At 30.1% G+C, this 12295-nt stretch overlaps 1 protein-coding gene and 1 long non-coding RNA gene across 3 annotated transcripts; both read left to right on the forward strand.

Moving 5' to 3' along the window:
* Positions 1-1771: 1771 nt before the first annotated feature.
* Positions 1772-8431, forward strand: LOC111698488 (uncharacterized). The gene is made up of 8 exons (XM_023468837.1): positions 1772-1830; positions 2447-2512; positions 3337-3430; positions 3846-3941; positions 6242-6289; positions 6581-6688; positions 7891-7966; positions 8322-8431. The coding sequence occupies exons 1-8, from the start codon at positions 1805-1807 to the stop codon at positions 8429-8431; spliced, it is 624 nt and encodes a 207-aa protein (XP_023324605.1). The 5' UTR covers positions 1772-1804.
* Positions 8432-8474: 43 nt separating this feature from the next.
* LOC111698473 (uncharacterized) lies at positions 8475-11737 on the forward strand. 2 transcript variants are annotated; one of them, XR_002764539.1, is made up of 5 exons: positions 8475-8598; positions 9294-9343; positions 10922-10986; positions 11414-11478; positions 11694-11737. It is a non-coding gene; the product is annotated as an uncharacterized LOC111698473 (long non-coding RNA). The 2 variants fall into 2 exon arrangements; XR_002764540.1 differs by lacking the exon at positions 8475-8598 and adding an exon at positions 8667-8982.
* The last annotated feature ends 558 nt before the right edge of the window (positions 11738-12295 follow it).

Consider the following 12295-nt stretch of genomic DNA (forward strand, 5'->3'; position numbering starts at 1 on the left):
AGCCTTTTATTGGGAAGTTTAATCATTTGAGGAAGGACAAAAAGGAAAGAGGAACAGCTACATGGAACTATGAAGTTATGAACTAAATGAAGTAGAAGTAGAAGTTTCGTTTGTTCTGGGTAACCCATATATACCCAACTTTGTTATCTTTTTTTCACGAGTGCAATAATTAGATTTTGAGTGATCCTTTGATGTTTAGGTATTATCTGTTAAAAAGTTAATCCTACCTGTGTATAAAAGTTGCCATCTCCCTGTGTATAAAAGTTGCCATCTCCCTGTGTATAAACACCTACAACCTTTCAGAGAATGGATGTTGCCACCTCTCTGATAATGAAGTTTGAAAATATTACATCTTCCCTTCAGATTAAAAAAGTAATTTATGTTCGAATTAAAACTACAGCCTCACAGAATATAAGAGCACATCTCCTGTTAAATAAAAAACTGCGACCTTTCCTTTTATTAATATTTGAACCTTAATTTGGACTTATATTGCAACATATATATAAATTACAATTGCAACCTTCTTGTAAATAAAAGTTGCAACCTGTGAACTTAAATTGCCACCTCCCTGTGAATAAAAATTGCCTCCACCCTGTGGATTAAAAGTGCAACCTCCTGATTGGCCTGGAAAGTTCTGATTTGATTAAGAATGCATAGACTCTGGGAACCCGAGTGGCGTATTCTTTTATTGTTCAGTTTAATACTGTTACTAGACAACAACCATAACGGAGCAGGAAACTTTTAAAACACGAGTTAAACTTATTCTCTTTGCAATGGAGGATATTTTTTTATGAAATCTATGAATATGTTTACAATTAAAATAGAAAATGAGTGTGTAGCATCCTAATATATATATATATATATATCTCTCTATCTCTCTCTCTCTCTCTCTCTCTCTCTCTCTCTCTCTCTGTTTAAAATTTTATATACTAAGTTTTAGATCAATCATCAAAGATTTTTAATAGCACACTTTAAAAAAAGTGCATATAAACCAATTAACTTATCTTTCGATTTCTCCAAATTTGAAGGTACATGGATACCACAAAGGATGAGACTGTAAAGACCACTAAAACTTTTAAAATAAGATTGATTGAGTCTTATATATTTGAGAGTCTTATTCGCTTTTCTCCTTTTAGACGCAACAGATAGAAGTAAGATTAGTAGCGATCAAAAGCGCTTTTTTATCGCATTAAGCTTATAACCCCTTTCATTTTTCGCAAACACTCCCTTTAATCCTCTCCCTTTGTAGCTTATCTTAACTCCTAAGAATGTACACAATAACCCAAATCTGAAAGTTGGTTGGTTTAATGTGTATATCTTGATATGATATCATGATGAACTAAAGTGCATAAACCTTGCACTGGTTTATTATACACATCTTACTCTGAGATAATTAACAAAGCAAAAATTTGTAATTGTAACCAATTAAATCTATAAAAACTTTTTTTCTGGAAAAAAAGGGCAAAATTAGGAAAATAATTTGAAGATGAATTTCGATTTCAATTTTGATTTAAATTAAGTTTTTAAACAACATGGATACACTAAAACATGGAAGCAAAGAGAAACTGTCAATTAAAACAAGCTTTACTTTATTTACTTGTAAACTTGAAATTCAAAAAAAGCTTGTTAAAAATTAAAACTTAAAAAAAAGTCGTCTCCATTCAATTGATATATTTGCCTACCACCGTATTTTAGTTTATAATTTTCCTTCACTGATTTCATGTCATTAGTATTTATTTTTCTCTTGAAATTATTCTATTTGTTACTTTTCAGAAATAATGTTTTATAATAAAGAGCTAAAATAATGGCCGAAACAAAAACAGAATATGGGTAATTTTAATGAACTATAAATTCATGCAAACTTTTAAATTTTGGACACCCTTACAGTGAGAACCAGAAAACTGTGAAAAGGAAGACGACATTATATCAATATAAAAGTGTATTTGATGTTGTTGCAAAGCAAATAGTTTTAATATTGACTTATTAAATGACTTATTTAGGGTCTGTTGACATTGCAATATTGCTGTGTATCATATTCGATAAACTATTTAATTATTAGTCATAACTTGAGTCTAAAAGTCGTCTTCCTATTCCATTGATTTTTGGTGCTCACTGTACATAGCTTTGTTTACAAAAAGTGCAGTACAGTTTTCGGGCGGTAAATAAACAAACTTAGCCTGAGGTTGTTTCTCCTAGAAACTGCACTACACCTCTGTACAAAATGGAGTAAGCAGGGTTCCCAATAAACATAGAATTAAGAAACGAAACTTCTTTGAGTTGTTAAATTACAAAAAGTGTTTCTAAAATTAATTGTAAGCAGTTTTCGATGTTTATATTTTAACAGAGATGCTAAAAAAATTGTGTTTACAAAACTCCTATTTATAGAAATCTGAAAGTATAAATATCTGCAAAAAGACATTAAAAAAAAATTCTTTAAATAATTCAGAGCACGAAGTATTTATGATCGGAGAAATCCTTATAGACGCCCCTCAGCCTTAGGAGTACCATCCAGGTAGGAGTAGGAGTAGGAGTTGGAGTAGGAGTAGGAGTAGGAGTAGGAGTAGGAGTAGGAGTAGGAGTAGGAGTAGGAGTAGGAGTAGGAGTAGTAAGGAGAATAAATCATGATGTAGCAAGAAAAGTAATTTTGATAAATACAAAAAAATTTAACAATTCTTTTTAAGAATTATAAATACCTGAAAAGAATATTTATTTATAAGAAATATATAGTTTAACGCCTGTTCATTAATTATGTCCGGGTTTGATTAATAAATCATTACTATGGTTTAGCCGACACACTCACCATTGTTCTAGAAAAAGTTTTAGAAATCCCATTTACCCCCTTTACCCCGGGGGGGGGGGGCGTCGTTTAATTGCTAATTTAAAGTATAAAAATAACCAATAAAATTATTTTTTAGAACGCTTATTTACAATTCGAAATAGATCTAAAAGCTGCACGTTTGTTAAAGTTAGAAACAGTCCCCAAAAAGCTTCGTTTAATAGCTTTAGGATTTTCAAAATCTACTCGATGTTAAAAAGTCAACAACTACTCGATGTTTAGGAGTAAATTTTTACTCGATGTTTAGGAAAAAACTACTATTGACTCGATGTTAGGTAGCTAATAACTACTCGATGTTAGGGTGCTAATAACTACTCGATGTTAGGGAGCTAATAACTACTCGATGTTAGGGTAAATTTTTACTCGATGTTTAGGAAAAAACTACTATTGACTCGATGTTAGGCTAATAACTACTCGATGTTAGGGTGCTAATAACTACTCGATGTTAGGGAGCTAATAACTACCCGATGTTAGGAAGCTAATAACTACTCGATGTTAAGGAGTCAATGGAACCCATCTGAGTATGACGACCTATATGTTGCTAAGGAGGGAGGAAGGGAAACATACAGAAAACCATCAGATAATCTAGAACAGGTCAAACTCCTTTCTAACTTATCTTTTTATGTACATTTTGTAAGAATTTTTCAAAGAATTAAAGAATATTTATTTTACCCAATATTTTGGGAAAAGAAACACATGCAAAGTCTAACTTTCCACTTAAAGGGACTGTAAGCGTAATTTCAAATGACTCTCAATGCAAAGATGGCAATGCCTGATTAACAACGTTACCCTTTAAACCTTTATCTGATCGATCCCCCCCCCCCCACGAGCATTAAAAGCTTTTACCTTCTGAAAAAGCTTTAGTAAATAAACCACATTCGAAAATAATCAGTTTTCAAAATTATAAATATTGATATCAAATTCATACCTAATCAGACAAAGCTTTTAAGAGTACCATTGTGAATCAGGCCTTGTCATCATGAAATTGTGAAATCCTTGTTTATTTTAGGAGAGAGGTATAGATGGGACCTCTATATCCAAGCTGACCTATGTACCTAAAGATGTGGAGAGGGGTCAACCTATAAAACCATCAAACCATTTTGAGGTAGAACAATTTAAGTCGGACCCGACAAAAGGATGTCAAAACTGTATACTCTGTAAACTCCACACATATATATTGCACTTAGAAGTGGATCATTCATCTGGGGTACTGTAGTCCCCTTTTCCCTCACATAGTCTGTAATTGTACTGGACAGACATGGGTCTAGTTGATTAAAAGTCGGCCGGTTTCTTGAAATGAACCGGAGTTTACAGTGCACAGTGTACGTCGAAAAAAACTCCGTCAAACGGTTTCAGCCAAAAATTAAAAAAGTATAAAATACAAAAGTAGAGATTGGAATCGTTTTTGTGAACAGACAACATTTTTGAATGCGAACGACATTGATCGTGACATGTCGTTCAGAAAAAAATAACGATTGACGAACAACTTTGAATCTTCAGAAAGCTGAACAAAACTATCGTTATTTTAAAACGAACAAAAAATCAACGATTTCAAATTGTTTGTTCAAAGGAACTTAAAAACCGATATTTTTCCGAAAGAGTTTTAATTCAAAATTTTTATAAAATTATTGTTTTTTTACTGAACGAATAATTTTTTCAAACAAACTTTTAAAAATCTATTGTTTTTGTTCTGCAATATTTTATTGAATTAACGATTTCACTTAACGATCGCTCAGTGAGAAAACGAACGAAAAAGTTCAAAAATTTACGATATTTTGAGAACGAACAAAATCATTTTTTTTACGATTGAAAAAATGAACGATATGGATTTTGAACATACAGGGTTACCCACAAAGGACAAGATTTCAAAGACTGTAAGGAATTCAAACTGTATTTTACCTTATATTCATGATTTAACAGCAATTGTAAACCTATTAGGACTAGATATCATCATTTCGGCTACACTTGAATAAATTCCGCTTGCTTCGCCCAGTAACGCAGACATTTAAAAAAACAAAACAAAAAAAACAAGCGAAACATATTTTTCGTCCAATTTTTTATTTGGGCATCAAAGATAGAAGATGGAATTTTTAGTTAAGATCAATAAGTAAATTGACAATATATAAAGTTGACAAAAATGTAAATTGACTGGATGTAGATTGACAAGTGTTCTAATCGTATCGTACATATTGTNCATCGTATACATTTTATATATCTTATATATCTTATACATCTTATTCATCGTATACATTTTATATATCTTATATATCTTATACATCTTATTCATCGTATACATTTTATATATCTTATATATCTTATACATCTTATTCATCGTATACATTTTATATATCTTATATATCTTATACATCATATGTTAACTGCCAAAAAAAACTTCTTTCGGAAATAAAGCCCTAAATTTTGGCACTAAAAAAGTCCCGTGAAAAAAAGGCATTAAACAAATTCTCTGGAAATAAATTAGTATCAATTTGAGAATTTATTTTCAAAGACTTTTTTCTGGTTCCAGGACGATTTTATACAAAATAGTCCCCGGAAAAAAGTCCTCTTTTAGAGGAAAATGCATCGAAACAAAGGATATTTACAACCATTGAAAAAAGGGACTTGACAATAAAAACACCCCTGGCTACATTCAATATGAAGATGCATAGGAGAAAAGTCCTTTCTAAGAAAACCTCTAAGACTTGATCTCATTTTCTCAAGACTTACAACTTTTTTGTTTTTTTAGATTATTTTTTTTTCAGGGCTTTAATTCCTGTGATCTTATTTCCTGAGACTTTATTATCACCCCCTATATTATTTTAGGAAAAAAATTCTCAGGAATCTAAACTCAGGACTTTATTTCCAGTGACATTTTGTCCTAGGACTTCAGATTCTCATCTTATACATCTTATATATCTTAAACATCATATACATCTTACACATCTATTACATTTTATACATATCATACATCATTTATTATAAACCTTACACATCTAATACATTTTATACATCTTAAACATCATAAATTATAAATCATACACATCTAATACATTTTATACATATTAAACATCATATATTATACATCTAATACATTTTATACATCTTAAACATCATATATTAAACATCTCACACATCTATTACATTTTATACATCTTAAACATCAAATATTATAAATCTTACACATCTAATACATTTTATACATCTTAAACATCATATACATCTTACACATCTATTACATTTTATACATATTATACATCATTTATTATAAATCTTACACATCTAATACATTTTATACATCTTATACATCATTTATTATAAATCTTACACATCTAATACATTTTATACAAATTATACATCTCACACATCTATTACATTTTACAATGGAATTTTATTCTAAAATGTTTTCAGTATGATGGATTGGATTTTGCCAAGGGAACAGAACACGGCAGATTTCAGGTTGGAATAGTTTGAAGATGTGTTTATTGTATTCATTCCTAATAATACAGTTGTAATCTCCGTACTTCAAATTTTTAACATAGTTTAAACCAAAGAATCATAAGGTAAAGTTATTTCCAAGAACCAGAAAGATGTCACAGCCGACCATGGGATCCATTTTTCACATAAAAAAAAAATGAAATATTCTGGTCATAGGAAACTATTATGTGAAGTATCAAAATTATCAAAATTAAATGCTATTAACCAACTGTCATGTTTTTCGGGACACCCTGTATCTATTTTTATTTGCAGGAGTATGACATTGGGAAAAGAGAAAGAGGAGTTAAGAAGGAGGATAATATTCCTAGGAATGGACGGGCTGTGGGAAAATCAGAAACCCAGGACCATTATATTGAGAAGGTAATTCAGAGGCGTACACAGGCCCCCCTCCCCACCACAAGCGGGTGCTGAGTCACCTTGGAAACAGAACTAAATAACCCATTGGACGAATTCCACTGGAAGCTATTCATTTATCATATAATATAACTTGATTAGGGTATTAATTCCTTGATTAATTCATTGATAAGAAAAATCGCGACAACAATATTTTTTTTCAAGGAGTGATCGGCAATGTATGGTGGTTGAACTGAGTGTATAGTATTCTAGAAAATCTTTTTAGGATTTATTTGAGACATATTAAACGTTTCCAAGATGTATAATTCCTGAGTTGGTACGTTTTCAGAATTGGTTTTAAATATTAAATAACGACGAGGAAAAATAAAGTAAAATTTATACAGTAAACTAATTAAATGGTTAGGAACATATTCCCAAAAGAAATTTGTCAATAAATCAATTTTAGAATCAATTATTTTTTGTTTTCATAAATTTGTTCGCAGATTTCTACAAATTCTTAATATGTCGTCTTTTCAATAAAATTTTAAGATAATCTTTGTGAATAATGAGAAATTATAGAAACTAATAATTATATAAGATTACTTATGTTCGATGATAAGAGTTAATTTTTATTTTCTCAACCTGTGCCGAAACAACTTATTAGTTTACTGTAGAATTTTGTTTACATTTTTTGTCGTCGTTATTTAATTATAAAAAAAAACGATTTGGAAAACGTACCCACCCAAGTTCAAACTTAGTAAACATACGTCGTAGAAACGTTTTATATGTCTCAAATAAATCCTAGAAAATTTGTCAACAATACTACAAATTCAGTTCAACCACCATACATTGCCGGTCACTCCCTTTAAGGATGAGGCTCTTTTTAAATCCTGATTCTTTAAATAATGTTTTGCTGGAACGGTTTCTTATTTGAACTCTTAGCATACTCCTAAAATTAAACCTTTGACCGCGTTTTTTTAAATAACCACCCTGTATCATATAGTCAATTGATGTTGCTTGCTTTTTCAAACCGACCATTCTATGTTTGATCTAAATCTACTGATTAAACAAAACTAATTAAGTCAATAATTGATTTAATGTCAAATAAGTGCATCGAATTCAATCGAACAAATTCAAGTCGAAGCTTTATATCTTTGCAACCAGAGTCGAATAAATAATTAGTTTAATCTACTACTAAAAGTTTGATTTTATGATTCAATTCATTTTAGGATGGAAAAAGAGTGTTGGTTAGAGGACAGGCTAGAGAATCCAATTTGGAGTATAATGGACTTGATTTTAAAGAAGGTTGATTTTTGATTTTAGATAATTAACTTTTAGCTGCTTTTTAATAAAAGTTTTCATTATAAAAACGTGAATCATTCTTGAAAATAAGCGTCAAACTCTCCACTTAACGCTTGTATATCTTTGGTCGGTGTACTGCAAATTACTGCATAACCCACCAAAAACTAACGTAACCTGTGTCTTAAAAACAGAATAATTTGGTTTTGTTACATGGATATTGATATTAATAAGTATCTATATTGTTGATTTATTACTGTATTTAACGGGTTGTTTTTAAGTAAGGAAAGCTATTCTATATTTACAGGGTGTTTCTTTTAAAGCATGTTTTATTCTTTATTTACAGGGTGTATATGTACAGGATCTGAGAACCGGAAGTATTTAACTGAGTGGGCAAACATGATATTCGGTAAAATTGCATCACGTTGTACATTGCTAATGTTGGAATTGAATTACGTCATTTTCTGTTAACTTTGTAAAATAAGCTAATTGAATAAAGTTAGTTGATTGAGGCTCTGCTTTTAATTACGTTATCAGAAGCCTAAGTAAGCTTGAAAGACAGCTTTGGTTCTCGTTGAAACATATGAGCGGAGATTTTTGCTAGTTGATTTAGCATTGAATCGAATATAGATTGAAAGGTAGCTTGGATCCTTTTTGAATTATACAAGATGAAATCCTGCTTGAGTACAAGCCTCAGAGTTAGTCATATACTATTGGATGCTTGTGTCCCTGTGTGGCATTTAGAGCCGGTCCTGGTTGAGTGTAGAGTCTAAGCTTGAGTCCTATATTATTGGATGCTTGTGTCCCTGTGTGACATATAGAGCTCGTCCTGGTTGAATATAGAGTCTGAGATTCAGACTGTGCAGTGTCCTTTAGAATCAGGCAGTTAATTATGGTTGAGAAATTGCCTGTGTGGCTTTCAGACCTAGGGAGTGAAGCCTGGTTGAGATTTTGGACTGTGTGTTAGAACCAGAGAGTTAAGCCTGGTTGAGAAATAGCCTGTGTGGTATTTAGAATTGGAGGTTGGTTCTGTTTGATCTTGCTACCGAGTAAGACATGTGGCCGAATTTAAAGAATTTGAGCGGCGGTTTAAATTTAAGCCGAAGCTTAAATAAGGTTAGTTCCACTTAAAATTGTATAAAATGTTTCAAGATCTAAGCCGGCGCTTAATTTAAACCGGGTTTTAGCAGATTTAAACCGCGGCTCAAATTCTTTAAATTCCATCTCTGGATAGATACGTCTTGAATAAAATTGTTTCCAAATTAGATTGTTTTCAAATTCCACGGGCAACGCCTGGCATTTCAGCTAGTTGTAATAATTTAAAAATATTTAGCCCCTAGATGGTCGTATTGCTGGAGATTCAGAAACTAACGAACAATACAGGTAGAAATATATCTGTATGTTTATAATGTATATTATATATTATTGAATTTCCGTCAAATTGTTTTGTAAAAAAAACATATTTCACAATTTTGTGAATCATTAACCTGGTGTTATAATATATCGAAAAAATCAATTTTTATAATGTCCTTTTTATTTAATTAGGATTCTACCCATAAGTTGAATTTTTCGAATTACAGACAGAATTTTATTAAATGTTTACGCTTATATTATTCATTGCTAATTCATTGGTCAAACTTTGTTTCCATGAAAACATATTCCAGTTTCCTTTCTTTCAACCTTGTTTTAATACTGCGTAAAAACAGGGCTATCCATAAATAATGAAACTCTAAGAACAATGACTCTGAGCTGGGAACTTTAAAATGAATAACCTTTAATCCCAACTACTTAATCCGAATATCCTCTGTGAAAACTTTTAATTTTAGTCCTTTATCCACTATTTTTCTCTCTCTTTGGATATCCATACATTGTTTTCTCCAATGAGAGTGCAGGAATATAGTACGTAAATAGTATTGACCAATGACAGCCTTGAAAATAAATTCAATCCAATAAGAGACCACCGCAATTTCTAGCAAATGGAGATTTCGTTGTCCGCCATTTTGTAAATTGGTTGGTAAAAAAATGTGTGATAATAAGTTTGAGATTTTTAAAACTAATTTAACTAAAGTAGTAATTAATAAATGGTTAAGATATTAAGTGAAGGCCATTCCAGTCAAGAAAACGAACAAATCCGGCGTTCCTAGAATCAAATTTGTTGATCTAAATAATAAATCTCGAGACTACATAATCTCGAGATTATGTTAGTCTCGAGATTAGCAAAAAGAGAGGATTAAGCATTAATCCTGATATACCATTCTAAAGTTCTCAGCTCTTAACTCTTAAAAGGTAAAATTGTACACATTAACATCGTATTACTTGATCAGAAAAAAACTTTTACGAGTTCCTTTTTGAATCGGGCAAAGCCATCAATTGCATAGAGGGTCACTAAATATTAAGCTTACAATTACATATTTATATTACTTATATAACGGTATATTTTTATGAATTTTAATAAGATAGATACAAGTGTAAAGCTGTCAGAGAACATTATTTCAAAACATATAAATATAGAATTAACCCTGTCGTATCAAGTCGCATTTTTTCCCATATGACAGGGTTACCCACAAAGGGTGACGACCTGAAGCTCTTAAAATTTGAAGATTCAAAAAGACAGTATGATATTCTGTACAGTCGTCTATGAAGTTTCATCCTCATGTAGGTATCTGTATCTCTTAATTTCTATATTTGAAATTCAAAGAGAGTACAGATATATATAAAAAAGACAAGTTTTTTTCACGTTTAAAGTTTTGTAAATTCTTTATTTAATGTTCCTTTTAAAGAAAATAGTTAAAAATTTCAAAACTGACATACATAAATATAATTTCTATTTAGAAGATTTTGTTTAACTTTTATATCGGAAATATTTTGTAGATACGATAGATAGATATATCAACTTAGTTGTAACATTTTTAAGATGCCCTTTTCCGGTACATATGTTATAAATATACATGATATTTGTAGTGCAAAATACGGAAGACGAGCTGATAATATGAAACGATCAGATTACATTAAAGCAAATGGATTAGGTTATTTTTTTATTCAATTCATATAAATTTACTGTAAAAACTTTATATTATGTATTTTTCAAATATCCTAAAATTTCGAAAAATAATATTTTTTTTATTTTTTTCAATTTTGGTTATTATGTTTGATCAAAAACTTGCAAAAATGTTAAATGTTGGTTTTTTTTGTTATTATAAAAAAATTGTAAAAATGAGTTTATTTTTTGCATACTTTTCAATAATAAAAGCTAAGAAATAGCTAATTTTGGTTTGTTACAATTAATTAACGAAAATTAGAAAATGATTATATTTTGCATGTTTATTTTTGTTAAAATCGAAAAATAATAATTTTTTCCCTTGTTTTTTAGATTTTACGAAAATTTGGATTTGGATTTTTATTCAATTTTTAAAAAAAATGTGAAATTATTCTAAAAATGTTTAATCTTTTTAGACTTTGAGGGAGGCACTGAGAATGGAAAATACATGAAAGATATGAAGTTTGACAGGCCTGAAAAGGTAAAATAAAATTAGCAAATACTTAAGTAAGTTATTAATTACTTAAGTAAATTTGTGTTAAAAACATTTAAAAATTATTAGGTAAATTATTAGGTACTTATATGTTATAAACAAGTAGATAATCTTATATTAACAATTACACTATGAAGAAAAACTGCTGAAATGGAGTTTAAAACTTTAACAAACTTTTCAACTTATGCATAAATTTTGTTCAGTATCGAAGTAAAAGCGGTAATCTGAAGTTAATGGATGGCAGAATAGTTAATAAATCAGGAATTTAACCATTCTAAAAAACAGCTTTCCTAGCATTTTTTCCATCTTATTCCTCTTGATTGCACAGTAATTGGCGATAACCAAAAAACTGTGGAATAGAAAAATGACCCAAGATTTGATTTTATAAAGAGCACGATAAACACTAAATATAGCATTTGGGTAGTGTATCAACAGATTTGACTTTTGAATATAAAATTATTTGCTTTATGTCGTCTTTCTATTCAACAGTTGTGTATGTCTCACTGATGACAAAATTATCTTATATGTTACAGATTATAAATGCATCAATTGGAATTTAATAAAAATTGATTGTTTAGAACATTTCCTGGTAAAATCAATGGAAACACAGAAACAACTGACAAGGTTAGTTTTTTTTTTAATTTACAAAATAACATTTTTTTTTTGTTAGCTGCAGTGATAAAGAGTTTTTGGACAGACATTTTCTCTTTATTGAGTAGGTTTAAGCCTTTTCAGATTTAATTTTGTCCCTAGCTTTAGCTTCATAAAATTGTTTGTTTCTTTTTCGTTCCTCATGTAGGTATCT

The sequence above is a fragment of the Eurytemora carolleeae genome, unplaced genomic scaffold, assembly GCF_000591075.1.
Source record: "Eurytemora carolleeae unplaced genomic scaffold, Eaff_2.0 scaffold167, whole genome shotgun sequence".
NCBI lineage: Eukaryota > Metazoa > Arthropoda > Copepoda > Calanoida > Temoridae > Eurytemora > Eurytemora carolleeae.